The following is a 15,140-nucleotide window of genomic DNA, read 5'->3' as shown; positions in this document are numbered from 1 at the left end:
ATTAAATATTAATACATATTAAAATATATATAATGTCTATTATATATAACATATAGCTTATATATGCTAGATAACATAATGTGTATATTAATATATTTAATACGTACATAGTAAAAAATTTAACTGCAGCCTTAGGGTGATAGGGGACCAATGACATGTTTCTATACTGGAACCAGTTCAAGTTTGTATTTTAAGTCATTTACTCTCTTGCTTCATGCAGAATGGAGTGGAGAAAAGGCAGGTTGTGGACAAGAAATGCTGAGGAGGCTGTTGATAGGGATTTAAACTAGGAAGGGTAGAGATAATGGAAACGGAAATTAGAAGACATATGAAAGAGATATTTAGGAAAAGAACAGAGAAAATGAAAAAGATGAATTGGGTGTGAAGTATCAGAAGGATGGAGGAATCAAAGAACATGGCAAAGCTAGACAGCAACGCTTTGATTGGGAAACTCAGAAGGAGGGTGCTAAGAGGGTGGGTAAAATAGTAAGTATGGTTTTAGACACGGTGAATATCCTCAGCCTGTGATGTCGAAGTGAGATATGTCTGATGTCCAGAGAAACACAGAAACCGCGGACACAGCTCTAGCAGTCTATCGGGAATTAACAAAGCCAAGAGGACACACACAAAAGGAAAGTGGGGGCTCAACCTTAGGGGCTTAGCCTCAAGCTAAAGCTAAAGCCACATGCCTAGCTTTTATTATCCAAAAGTAGATGATATGAAAATGATTTGTGGATTTAGAGTCAAATGAGGCTCCTCAGAGAAATAATCCAAGTTAAAGATTAAAGGCATCGGCCGGGAGCAGCAGCTCATGCCTGAAATCCCAACACTTTGGGAGGCCAAGGCAGATGGATCACCTGAGGTTAGGAGTTTGAGATCAGCCTGGCCAACACGGTGAAATCCCGTCTCTACAAAAAAATGCGAAAATTGGCCGGGTGTGGTGGCATGTGCCTATAGTCCCAGCTACCCAGGAGGCTGAGGTGAGAGAATCTCTTGAACCTGGGAGGCAGAGGTTGCAGTAAGCCGAGATGGCGCCACTGTATTCCAGCCTGGGTGACAGAGTAAGACCTTGTCTCAAAAAAAAAAAAAAAAGAAAAAATTAAAGAATCACCTTTTTACTGATATCATGTTGTCAGCCCAGTCAAATGTCTCTCCACTTAAATCCCTGCAGTTCTTATACAACCTTCTCTGCCTATCCCCAAAATATTGAATCCAACAGAGTCAACATACTTCTTGATTTTTCTAAAAATTGAACAGAGACAGATCAAACCCTATATCCTGAAAGAAACTGCAAGGATATCGTCCACACATTTTATATCCCAAAAGCCATTTAACCAAAATAGCACCAAAAGGACAGAAGATATAACTGGCTTATAGAAGAACATTTTGGTTAGCTGCAAAATGTAACACTTCCCGCAGAGTGCTCAAATAACTGACCCTCTCCAAACACGCAAGTATTGGTCTATAAGAAAAAGAAGCCAATTATCTTCAAGTATATAGGTTAAAAAATGAGTTGCAAAAGATTATCTCTATTGTTACCTCTTTTATTATACTTTTAAAAGATAAAGCTTGTATCTCAATAATGAAGAGACTCCTTACAAAACTCTCCACAGAGTATTCAAATGCATTTATTTGGGATCCTGAAATGGTTCTATTCTAGTCCATTTGCTTCTTAATGGGCTCAAACAAGCTGTACTTGTTTAAGGCCAATGGAACTTTTTTTCTTTTTAAAGTAAAAAACCCAGCAGGGCGTGGTGGCTCACGCCTGTAATACCAGCATTTTGGGAGGTCGAGGCGGGTGGATCACAAGGTCAGGAGATCGAGACCATCCTGGCTAACATGGTGAAACCCCGTCTCTACTAAAAACACAAAAATTAGCCAGGCGTGGTGGCGGGCACCTGTAGTCCCAGCTACTCGGGAGGCCGAGGCAGGAGAATGGCGGGAACCCGGGAGGTGGAGCTTGCAGTGAGCTGAGATCGCGCCACTGCACTCCAGCCTGGGCGACAGAGCAAGACTCCATCTCAAAAAATAAATAAATAAATAAATAAATAAATAAATAAATAAACAAATAAAATAAAGTAAAAAACCTAGGAACTCTCAACACCTTTTACCCTTCTAGTTTCTAAGAAATTTTTATTATCAAGGCACACTTCTAAATGGGATACCACTCTCATAAAAAGTATTTCAGTAAGCATATTCAATAGTAAGAAAAATTGAAAACGTAACAAAAACCAATATATTAAAATATATTGAAGTAAGAGAATTAATAGTACTGCTTTTATTGAGCAGTTTAAACTGTAAGGAAAAATGCAAAGCCTACAATCCATCCAAGAACAAGAGATGACCTAAGTTGCAGATAATGAACCTAAAAGTAATTACTCAGTATATTTTGTGCCAATATTAGAAAGCCTTCACATACTCTAAATCTTTGAGCCATACATTATATAATATAGCTTTCCATTTCATATATTTTCATAACACGGGATTAACCATCATACACAATCACTATATCAGTGTTCAAAAACACAAGGTCCTATTGAGACCAGCCTGGGTAACATAGTGAGACCCTATCTCCCCCCCCAAAATAAAGAAAAAAAAATTATCCAGGCATAGTGGCTCATGCCTGTGGTCCCAGCTATTCGGGAGGCTGAGGTGCTGAGGTGGGAGGACTGCTTGGGACCAGGAGTTTGAGGCTGCAGTGAGCCATGAGCACACCACTGCGCTCCCGCTTGGGTGGCAGAGCACGACCCTGTCTCAAACACACACACACACAACGCAGACACACACACACACACACACACACAGTCCTATTGTCATATAATGACAGTCTAACCAATCCAAATCTCCTTCAGTACGAACCAAAAATTGATCAAAGCTATCAAAGTCAAAACATCACCACTCTCACCATCAATTACTCCATGGTATAAATGAGTCTTCCAGTATAGGAATTTTCTTCAGCTATACTAATAAAGGAAAGCTCTAAATACGCACAGCATCCCTATTAGGCAGAAAAGGTATCTGCTGGAATCATCATTTCTGTAGAACCACAGTGTTGAAATTGACTTGAAGGAAGACGCTTCCCAGCAGGATTGCATTCACTCTACCATCCTGGGAAGCCAGGGTATTAACAAGAGGCAAGAAATGATTGCCTTGTGCCCTAATAGGAAACTGGTGGTAAAACGGAAAGGGAAATAGATTGTTCTCAGCCTGCACTCTTCCCATAGGGCTGACACTAGCTTACTGATACACATTCTTTCCCCTCCTGCGCACCTAAAACAACCATTTAAATGACACAGAATTTCTTCCCATATGTGTCCACTGTATCACCAGGTACTACAACAAAGGACCCTTCTGCGTGAAGTACAAAAAGAGACTCAACTGAGTAGTGCCTAAGCCTTTTTAAGCATAATTTTGAAACGCATTATAGGCTTGATTTTCTCAAGAAAGTATTCCATTCCTCCTGAAAATAATAGGACCATATTCAGTCCCTTGCAGCTCTAGGATAACAGACAATAAAGCTTCCAGTGGGTTCCTGGTAGGTTGGAGCCTGACTGGACCACAGAAGAGTGGCAGTAATTTTCCCATCCAATCAACACTTCCAAGTACATCTTTACAAAGGAGTAAGACATAAATTCTTCCCTCCCTCTCGCCCATAGTAGAGCATCAGGTATCAAAAGGATAATAAATCTCTAGTGTGGTTAGCATCTTATTATAGCATCCAGAAATAACTGTTCCTTACTCCTAGAATTTTGATGTTATAACGACCTTGCTTTACTACCATTCCGAACTGATTAGAAGTCATTTTTTTCCATATATTTATATTTTAATATAAAAAAGCCTTAGAAAGTTTCTACAGTCACTAAAATTAATAACTAGCCGGTCACAGGCAGTACTTTTTTGTTTCTTTCTAACAGTCCCTTAATGCTAACTTTTATTAGCATCAGGTTAGTACTTAGAATATAAAAACAGGAATGAACAGAGGAATACAATTTTCTCTATTCCCTTTACCTCTTCTTTCATTACAATAACGTTTATATTTGGAAGCTCAGTTACTGTAATGTCATTACTATTTTAACATTAATCTGCAGAAACAAGAATAGCTATTCTTCTATCAACATAAGTTCTATAAAGTATCATTGATTCAATCACACCTCATTGAAAATAATGAATTTTGACTGCCCAGAAAGGTTAGTAATTTTCCAGCTTCAATTCAACTGGTTTTAATTGCCAGTAGGAAGCCTGGATACTCAACTTGTCTATATTACCACCAAAAATGGTGAATGAGCAAGTATTCATCAAGACCTCAGTATAGTCAGTGCCTTTCCCATACTGACAGGCACACAGCAAGGCACGGAAGAGATACCTGTGGACAGATTAGTAGGAGAGGAGATGATGGATGGATGGAATCAGGTGAACAGGCAAGGAAGAAAGAAAGGCAGAGGGTAGCAAGAAAGAAGACTAAAAGAATCCCTAAATCCAAGAAGCATATATAATATGATCTAGACAGTAAAGTACAGAGAAAGTGAGATGACAGCCAGTAAGGCCTGGCTGGAAAAGATACAAAGAGGAAATGGAATTCAATCAGCACTTTTCAAATGCTAAAGCCAAAGAGACAAATCATGTATTCCAAGAGGGTAAAGCTGCAAGACAAAGGCACAAAGTCGGGAAAATGAAATGCGTGTTCATAAAACAGTAAGCAGATTAGTTTGTGTAAAGTAGAGCATTTACGAAGGAGATCGTGGGAAGGTAAAGCTGCAAAGTCAGGGGATTGCAGCCAGATGCTGTGCAGAGCAGAAACACTGAGTGAGGGTGTCAGCTGCCGCCTCCTCTTCTCACCCCTTCTTTGGAAAGCAGCACCCTCCCCCGAATCTCATAGTCACACCCCATCATATGCTTTCCTTATCCAACCCCGACAACAAAACAAAATATCTGATAAGTGACAAAAATGCTTACAATTCCAGGAAAAAAAAGAAAAACAAATACATAAAATAAACAATTCGCCAAAAAAAAAAAGAAGAAAAAGAAAACTGGGGCTCAACTAGTATCTGGTCAATTCATATCCTCCTAAGTTTTTGTATACAATTTCAGAGTTGTTTTAACAAATTTGGTTCTGATCACTTTGACGAATGACTTTTTTTAAGATAAGACATCCAGTCAGGAGCACAGATAGCCCAGATGACTGCCTCTCAGGTACCAAGCAGAATTGTAGGGGCTTTACGTATGCTATTTCATTTAATCTTAATAGTATTAATTTGAAATTATTCTTCTACCTTCATAGATACGAGGAGAAATTACTGGAGAGTCACTTAGCTATACAGCAAAACTAGGATTGCAAATATACCTAGAATGAAAGTAGTCAGAATAACTACTGCTACCTTCATCCAACTGTATATTTTCTGTATCTTTTCACAAGAATCAGAAGGAAAAGCACTCAAAGTACCTGTTCCATTTCAAATACGCATGGCTTAGATACAAATGCCTAAATGCACTTAAAACTAGGCCAGTCCTCAACTCATAAAGTAGTCATTAAAACCCATCACTGAAGCTACTGGTGCACTTGACTTCAATCCAAACCACAGGCCCAAAGAAACCATGAGAAAGGATGTTTCAGACCAATCTAAAATGATTGAAGATCAGTGTTCCGGTCCCAGCTTACGTTGCCAAATTCTTCTCTGATATATGGAACCCAGTAAGGCAGTATTTAGGTGAAAGCATAGCATTCATACAAACCCCTTTCCTTTTATAATAAGCCATTTTATACGTATCAGGGAGATTCTGACCTTCATTCATTCGTCAGACATTAACTGGACATCTATACTCTGTCAGGGGCTCTTGCTGGAAATCAAACTACTCCTGGCCTTAAAACAATCCAGTGTAACAATTTCCCAAGCCATATGAGAAAAGGCATACTCCTAGAGTGGGTCCTTCCCTCTACTGATATAAAAATCGAGATAGGCCGGGCACAGTGTTTCACACCTGTAATCCTAGCACTTGGGGAGGCCAAGGCAGGTGGCTCACCTGAGGTCAGGAGTTCAAGACCAGCCTGGCCAACATGGTGAAACCCTGTCTCTACAAAAAATACAAAAATTAGCTGGGTGTGGTCATGGGAGCCTATAATCCCAGCTACTTGGGAAGCTGAGGCAGGAGAATCGCTTGAACCCAGTGGGCGGAGGTTGCAGTGAGCCAAGATCGCGCCACTTCACTCCAGCCTCAGTGACAAGAGTGAAACTCTGTTTCGCAAAAAAAAACAACAACAAACAAACAAAAAAAACAACATAACCTTCAGAAAGGCCAAAATCAGAGTTGTACAATCCAAGTTCTAGAGCCTATGCACTTTATTAATTAGCTAGTCCTCCAAAAGCTCACTGATCTACTTGGTTTCATCTTATGCATATTAACAACAGATTTGGTTTTCTAAGGACATATCCTGGATGGGCCACTTACTAGCTTAATGCCCTTAGGCAAGAAGTTACTTTACTGTCTGAGCCTGGGTTTTTTCATTGGAAAAATGAGGATAAACAGCTATACTTCAAGACTGTTGTAAGGATTAGAGATAGTTATGTAATGCACCAACAGAGTCTGGCACTTAGTCTGGCACTTAGAAGTACAATAAGTATAGCCAATATCATAATTACAGGAATTGTAAGCCAATCACAAATTGATCAGAAAAGTCCAATTACAAAAAAATTGAGAGACAGGAGCAAAGCGACTAAAGGCAGCTAAAACAATAAATATCTGGCAGCAAGAAAACAACCAAGAAACTACACAGACAAAAAAAAACTCAGAAACTACAGACTGAGGCCAACAGCCCACACACTGTGATAGCTGTTGAGGACATCACTAATGTTTTTATAAGATGTAACAATGATGTGCCTGAAGATGACATTAAGCCCTTTAAAACAGATTAAACTTTTATTCCATGTGTTTAAAAAAAGATAAGCACATAATTGACTTGGGAAAGATTCCTATCAAAAGTGACTTAGCATCACAAATTTAACACGTTAGATATCTAAAGTTTAATTAACTGCAAAACTCTAGTACCAAGCTTCTGTTATACTTCATATGTAAGGGAACCTCCCGAATTTCAGACGCCATTTTTTCTGCTAAACACTGAAAAAGATGTATTTCAAACAAATTCATTATGAAATACTTAAATGCAATGGCCTAAGGCATCATCAGTTTCTTAATAGCTAAAACAAGATAAAGTTGGTCTCCCTCATTGCTAAATGTTCTTAGATCTACCAAAGAGACACAAACATGTGCCACAGAAATCCCTTTTCACGTGTATTTTCTCCCTACATTTGGAAGGCAGTAAAAAGCGAAAAACATCTGTTCCTTCCTGCAGCGCTGACAATCCTCATTCTATGGTTTAAAAATAAAACATGCTTATGGAAGCTTATAGATACAATGCTCACCTGCTTCAAAGGCAGCTGGCAATTAATTGATCCAAATACATGTAAAATTAAGGCCAAGAAGAAATTTCCCTAAGGACAACGCTAGTGTTCCCCACGCCGGTAATTTCCAAGACACCCATAAAAAAATAGTGGAGGAGAGTAAAGCAGCAAACGTAGTGCCAGATGACATGAAGAGTTGACAGCTGAGAAACAAGGGCCTGTGTCAATCTGGATTCATTCTACCACCATAAGAACAGTTTCCATGAGAGCTGCTTAGAGAAAATCTGGTTCACTCTAGCCAACAATCACCCTTCATCCAGCTCAAGGAAGGCCAGATGTTCAAGCATTAAAGGAGTACACCTTATTAAAAACAGGAACTGGAAAATCTAACTAAAGAAAGGCCCTAAATCCGATCATATATTTTATAAACAGTTTTTACTCTCTATATGGCCTTAAAACATTGAACATCCAAACAGAAATAATAAGTACATTAGACTTGAATCATTGACTCACTTTCTATTTCTGGATCTGCCTCTGAATGAATCACAGTGTGACCTTGAGAAAGTTATTTCACCTCTTTCTCTATCTGCATTTCCCCACCAGTTACGAAGTTGGGTAAAGCCTACTGATCCTCTTTTCCTGAACAATGCTGAGTGAATGAGATAAATATATGGAAGCTGCTACACAAAAAGATATTTGCTGATTACCAACTAGCTGTATCCAACCATCAAATACAAAATAGGTGATGTCCTTATAAAAATGACTAGCTCTGCACTTCTACTCTGCACAATTTAAAAAACAAATCGCCTGGAGAGGTCAACAAAACCCAGGTGGTTCCTATACAGGGCTCTTTTAAGAGTCCCAGATTTCAAATTTGGGAATACTTAGCAAATTAAAATAAAATGCGAGTTCCAAGAAGACACTTTTTTTAAAAAGGAAAACAAACATTCAACCTATTTAGGGTCTTGTGATCTTCCAGGACTCTGTTCAATCCTCCTCTCTCAAGTCCTCTTCCCTCACCCCTTGCCACCAAGCAGGTAAGCCACTGTATCTGTGATGTCCCAGCAGTGATTTGCATGTCTCTACCTATACAGATATTTCTGTGCACTGCACTTATTTCATGTCTCCTCCTCACTAGTCAGTGAGGCTTAGAAGGGCAAAATCATGATTTAATGGCCTATGTATCACCTACATCTAGAATACTGCCTAGCACAGTGTGCTACCATTTAGAGTACTGCATAGCACAATGCGGCTGCTCAATGGGTGTGTGTGCGTATGTGTGTGTATGCACATATATGCACACAAATGTATATACATATATATATATATATTTGCTAAATGAATGAAATAAATAAATTTCCAAAGTTTTATGCTACTAGGAATAACTATCATTAATATTAATGATTGATAATCATTATGGTGAATTATTTTCACTTTTCAAAAACCATATACGTGAATGTCACTTAGATAAAGAGAAAATATGTGATGCCTCACCAACATTAAATTCATGAAAATTAATGCAAAAACTTTCCAATTTTCTTTTATCAAAAGTGATCTTTTTTCAATTTGTTGGGGTTTTTTTTACAATTTATCTAGTGGGTATAAAACTACAAACATTCTTTTTAACAATCTACACAATAAAGAGAAGGTGGAAAAGAAGAAAAATAAGAGTATGTGAAATGAATAGAAGAAGCTACTTTTAAGGGTAAGACCCTATAAAGGCAAAATAAAAGATAGCCCACAGATGTAAATTAAAATGTGGTCAATAAGTAGCTACCCCAACATTACCAGCATTTAGTCAGCAAAGAAGTCGCTGTCTGTGCTGAGAAATTTCATCTAAGCGATATTTTACACATAATGTTTAAAATAACAGAACATAAGATTTTAAAATTTTCAGATTGCATTTGAAATGTTTAATCCTTCAGATATTTATCATAAACCTATCAGTACTCATGTGACTTTTCATATTTTTCCATTCATTAAATTCTAACACTCTATTTCATTTAATAATCAAGAATAGAGGTTAGGTAAACACGTCGGGCTCTTAAGGTAAGGCCTTGGGTCCTGTAAGCCTGTAAGCTAGGATAAACTCATTAGACTGCTTGACACTGACCACAGCAAACAAACTCTGGCTGTGCTTTATGTCACCCTGGGTGTGAGTCTATAACATATGCTAGGGAGGGGAGGTACCAGTTGAACTAGATGTGCTTTTGACCTTCTCACCTTCACTATCTCCAAACTACAGGCTGTTCTGGGTTGGACCATGAAACTAAATGAAAATGATCCCTACTATTCTATTTATTAATTTTCTAATAGCATGTATCGGATTTTCTTGCAGCAGCAAACAGGAGTGAGTGACTGCTTAACTTCACTAAGTAGTGGAACCCAGATTGCTGCAAGATAGAAACTACATATTACATACATACCAAACGTGTACAAATACACACAGATACTAGAGCGGTCAGAGATTGCGTTTGGATCGTACTTGAATAAATGATTTGTGCCTCCAAAACCGACTGTTGCGAAAGAACCATGAACAATTTTTTTCTTTGTAATGCTGTGGTGATGAGAAATGAAAGAGAAGAATGATGGTTTAGCTAACAAGACGAAAAAGGAGTTTATCTCCCTGGCGTGACCCTACACATTGTGAAGAGCAGATATTTTGGTGAAATGGGCAGAGCAACCTTTTTTGAGATGACTTAGAACAGACACAACTAAGTTGTTCCCTTTAAGATCTTGTAAGAACACAGAAAACCAACAAGTATGTCCGAGGCATGTCACCGAGGGGGGCGAGCTCGGTGGGCCGAAAAGGATTCCCTACGGAGAAGAGACACGCCACTACCAGGTCACCGCCTTCCAGAGTCCAGGGAGGGCGGGTGGCAGGGGAAGGCCCTGATTGGCAGGCGACTTGCGACCCGGAGGCCAGCAGCAGGGCGCGCTCACCTGTGAACACGTTCTGGAAGCCATCCGCAGCCGCTGGCGCCCCAGATGCCTTGGCGGCCAGTGCCGGGGACACCCCACCGCCGCTGTCAGCGGCCACCCCGCGCTCCAGCAGGTGCGCGGAGCCTCCCGCCCGGGGCGTGCGGGCGCCCAGCTCCTCCGTCCAGTCCGCCGAGCGGCTCAGGCCGCCCGCAAGGCCGCCGTCGGCCCGGTGCTTCTTGGCCGGGGCGGCTACGGAGGCCAGGGCAGTTCTGGACCCTCGGCTCAAGGAGGGCTCCGGCCGCCTCTTGATCCTGGGGCTCTGATTAGGGGACTGAGACGGGGAGTGATTGGGCGAGCTGAGCTGCCGGGTGGTGGTCTTGATGTAGCAGGGGGTGATGAGCGGGTAGGGCTTGAAACAGCGCTGGCTGGGCGCAGGGCTGCCGGGCAGGGAAGCGGCCGCGGGGGAGTCAGGTCCTTGTGCTTCCTCCTCCGGCTCTTCCTCCAGCCTCTGCGGGGCGTCCTCTCCCACCTCCGGGGCCCACTCCTCCCCCGGAGAGCCCCGGGGCGCATCCTCAAAAGCATCCTCCTCGCCCTCCTCATCCGTGTCCCCAGCCCCTCGCACGGGGGCTCCGGCCGCTTCCTCCCCCGGCCCGGTCTCGGGAAATGGGAAAGCCGTGGAGGACGGCGAGTCTGCGACCGCGGGTTGGGCCGCCGGGAGGCTGGGCGCCTCGGAGGCTGGGAGGCCGCCGGGGGACGGCGGTTGCTGGGGCTCCCGGGGCTCGGCGGCCAGGCTCTCGGGCAGGTCGGAGAGCGCGGACAGCGCCTGCTCAGTGTCCGGACTGCCCGGGGCCTCCCCAGCCCCGCCGCTCGGCCCCAGCAGGAACCGGTCCAGGCCCAGGAAGGCCCCGGGCTGAGGGGAGACGGCGGTGGGGGGCGCTGCAGGCTCCTCGGCGCCCTGGAGCTGCTGCTGCTGCTGCTGCTGTTGCTGGAGCTGGAGCTGGAGCTGCTGCTGCTGCTGCTGCAGGCGGATCGCCTGCTGGATGTCTGAAAGCAAATCCTCTTGCTCCGTAGCCGAGTGGAAGCTATAGATGTCCGTGTCCGAGCCCGAGCTGGTCCTCTGTCCATCTTGCGCCCCTGCTGCAGTTTCCACATCCTCGGCGACCGGCCGGCCCCTGACCCTAGCCTCGGCAGGCCCAGGACCCCCTGGACGGGTCACCTCAAAAGGGTCCGCACACTCGGTATCCGATAGGCCGGTCTCGTCCGCCGAGAGGCTGAGGTCCGGAGTCTTGGTGAGCAGGGAGTGAGCGCTGTCCAGCTCCCCCGTCTGCAGGGCCTGGGAATCCAGCACATCTTCGCGGGAGCCGCCGGCGCCTTTCCCCTTGGACAGATTCTTCCTGATCCGCAGGTTGGAAAACACGGAGGCTCTGGAGTCTGACTTGCTCTTCTTCTTGCCCGACTCCCCGCCGCCGCCCCCTCCCCCCTTGCCGTGCTTGCCCAGCGCCTTCTTACCCCCGCTCCCCTTCTTTGTGGTTTCCACATCCCTGGGCCCCAGCGCATCCTCCGCGCCGCCGCCGCCGCCGCCTTCGTGCAAGGCATCACCTGCGCTCCTCTTCAGCTTCCCATCCTGGTTCCCCATGGTGCAATCCCGCTGCTGCGCCGCCGCGACGCGGGCACTCAGGCCATCCCGGCCCTCCTCGGCCCCGGGCCCGGGCCAAGGGAGTCTCCCGGGAGAGTCAGGCGGCGGCTGGGCGAGCCGCTGGGAGGAGAGGCCGACGCGCGCCCGGCTGGCCCCGCTCGCATCTGCGGCCGCTTTGCATAATGCGCGGCGGCTCCCGTGGCTGCTGTCGCTGCGGCTGCGGCTGCGGCTCGGGGCCGGCGGGGCGCGAACATGCTCAGTGCACAGCGCGGCGCCCGCCAATGGCTGCGCAGAACGCAGCTCGGGCCTGGCTCCCCGCCCGCCGCCGCCTCCCCCTCGGCCCCCGAGCGGCTCCTTGCTGAACCTGGGCGCGAAAAACGTTTCCTCTATCTCGGGGACTTTAATCTCCACCGTGCGAATCGCATGCATTGTCCCCGACCGAAGAGATCGTCAGCTGGAAGATGCACTCTGATCTTCAAAGCTACTGGACCTGCCACGAGAAAAGTTAAACAAAAAAGAAGAAATTTTTACATGGGGAAAAACTGAAGCCCAATTCCAGTTTAGAGGTGCCATCGGGTCACGGCCACATACACAACCCCCTGTCTGCCTCTGCATGGCTGTTCAATAAATATTTGTTGAATGAATGGATTGTTCTGTTTCTTGAATAATTGATCATCTCGTTGAACACTGTTGATGCTCGTGAGCATATGGTTCAGGAAAGGTTACTGCGCATGGTACTGCTTTTATGTTTCACACACAGACCCTGCTTCTCCAGGAGAGGACATTAGCTGTCATTTCTAAAGTTGAGTTATAATTTTTTTTTTTTTTTTTGACAGAAGAAAGAGGTAGGAGAAGTAGAAAATACTGAGATTAGAGTTGATTAAAATGCTAATCTCCAAATTCTATGTGTTTACCATATAAATTAAACAGCATTTGTATTCAAAAAGGGTACATATACGATAACTCCCAGGAGGTCAAACTCATCAATATTAAACATGTCACTATTGTAGCTGCCTATAAAAAGGAAAAAGACAGAAGGGAAACACCCTTGGCACAAACACACAAAATCAGATGTTATGCTATAAACTACCACTTTCCCAAGCAAACCCTTCCAGGCAGACTTCGTCCTGTAAAAGTTTCTTAACACTCTGGCCACAATATCGGGATAAACATTTTTCCTCATTGAACATTTCGTCATTATTTCCATTATTTATTACCTATTTTGTAAGAATTGTTTTATTAAAAAAATATGGATATCTAAAGAAGCTTTAAGCAGTAAACTGAGATTAAAGTGGCATTAGTAAGTTTTACAAGTACTTAAGCAAAAGTTCATTGATAACCACTGTGAAAATATGGAATAGATATCCAACTTATTAATATTTTCAAAGTAACCCAGAGGAGGGAGAAAGGCTATATATTATATTGTCCAACTTAAATGTAACAAGCAAATGTGTAGCCTTCCTTTGCATATTATGAACGAGGCTTATAAATTTTTTTTTAAAAAAAAAGATTGGTCTTGTCAGTCTTTGATTACTATCCTTTTTCAAACTATGTTTTTTAAAATAAATGTAATTTAAGGGCAGTTAGCCAGTTATCCTTAGGTGGCCCTTTCAAGTAAATGCTTTAGAGAAATCAACTTTAATAACTTTGCCAGGGTTATATCCCAGTCTCCAAGCAATTCCGGAGTACATGAAAAGCCTTTGTTTCACCTCTTTCACAAGACTGCTCTCTCCTTTCTTCTAGAATCTAGGCTCCTCTGAGGGCACAATTTGCCTGCAGCTATTAGAATTTTCTGCTTCTTTGAGTGCTGAGGTACTTTGAATCTTGATTTTTGCTCTTTCTTTAGCAGAACGTCTTTGATTCTGAACTATTGATTTCCTTATTATTTTCTTCTGTGCTATATTCCAGAAGTTCAGAAGACAAAAGAAGGGAAAGAAGGAGGGAGGGAAAGAATTGATTATTTTTTTCACAGTGACAGTTGTGCAGCAGGTCACAGCTGCCAAATCTCTATTGCATTCAAAGGCTCATTTGAAACTCACAAGTGTGATTATCAAATACACATAGGTGCTCTTAACCCAAGGATAATTAAAGCATGAGCTCAGGCTCAGAGAGGCTAAGAGATTTGTCCAAGGTCACATAGCAGCAGAAACAATGCTGGAACCTGCAAATTTAGACCACAGTTTTTTTTTATAACAAACAACGCTGCATAGTTTACTCTCGGGGGACTGGTAAGGAAATCATAAAGGCAAACCACAAAGCTTTGCCAAAGGGTTCTTGTTATTTAATAGCTATTTAGTATTCCTAAAGATGCCTGAAACATGGCCTAACCTTAATTCCATTTGATCAGGTAAGAATATCATATCTGTGGTTGCAAAACTAGATTTAACAGATAATTAGAGATTTTACCTCATGCCTGGCCACATCCTGGTAGCAGGATACAGACGAGAAACAGCAAGTGTGACCAGCCTATATATTCATGTATCTAGAGGAATTCTAGTGTAATTGTCAATAAAAGTCTTCAGTGTTAGCATTCCAAAATGGTCACAAAAACTATTTTTATAAAATAAAATAAAGTACTACTCATTTTCCCACAAAGGAAATTGGATATGGGCTTTAAAAATTAAATTAGTAACAGTAGGTTAGAAAACTCTAAACAAATATTGAACTCTAGCTGAGAATACGTATGCTGATGTAGTTGGCTTAAGTGTACTGATTTTGGCAACTTACTCTAAAATGCATCAAAAAATAAGACACTTGAATGGATGCATGGACAGATATGTGATAAAACAAATATAATAAAATGTTAATTATAAAATTTACGTGGTAGATATATGAGTGTTCACTGGGAACTTCCTTCAACTTTACTGTATGTTTGAAACTTCTCTTTTTTTGAGATGCTCTCATTCTGTCACAGACTGCTGTAATATGATCATAGCTCACTGCAGCCTGGAACTCCTGGGCTCAAGTGATCCTCCCACCTCAGCCTCCTGAATAGCCAGGACTACATGCATTCACCACCATACCCAGCTAATTTTTCAATTTTTTTTGTGGAGATGAGGTCTCCCTTTGTTGCCCAGGCTGGGCTCAACCTCCTGGGCTCAGGAGATCCTCCTGCCTTGGCCTCCCAAAGTGCTAGGATTATAGGCATGAGCCACTACACCTGTCCTGTTTGAAACTTTTCATGTTCA

The 15,140-nt window shown here is 42.9% G+C and overlaps 1 protein-coding gene across 2 annotated transcripts in view; it reads right to left on the bottom strand.

The window, feature by feature from the left end:
- FMN2 (formin 2) overlaps positions 1-12,172 on the bottom strand; it is a 393,694-nt gene extending 381,522 nt beyond the window's left edge. For both annotated transcript variants that reach the window (XM_031659811.1, XM_031659814.1), the window contains exon 1: positions 10,338-12,172. In XM_031659811.1, the coding sequence (XP_031515671.1) occupies positions 10,338-11,952 (1,615 nt within the window). In that variant the 5' untranslated portion in view covers positions 11,953-12,172. The remainder of the gene's footprint in view (positions 1-10,337) is intronic.
- Between the last annotated feature and the right edge of the window lie 2,968 nt (positions 12,173-15,140).

This window comes from Papio anubis, chromosome 1 (assembly GCF_008728515.1).
Source record: "Papio anubis isolate 15944 chromosome 1, Panubis1.0, whole genome shotgun sequence".
Taxonomy (NCBI): Eukaryota; Metazoa; Chordata; class Mammalia; order Primates; family Cercopithecidae; genus Papio; species Papio anubis.
This window is presented reverse-complemented; position numbering and strand designations above follow the sequence as displayed.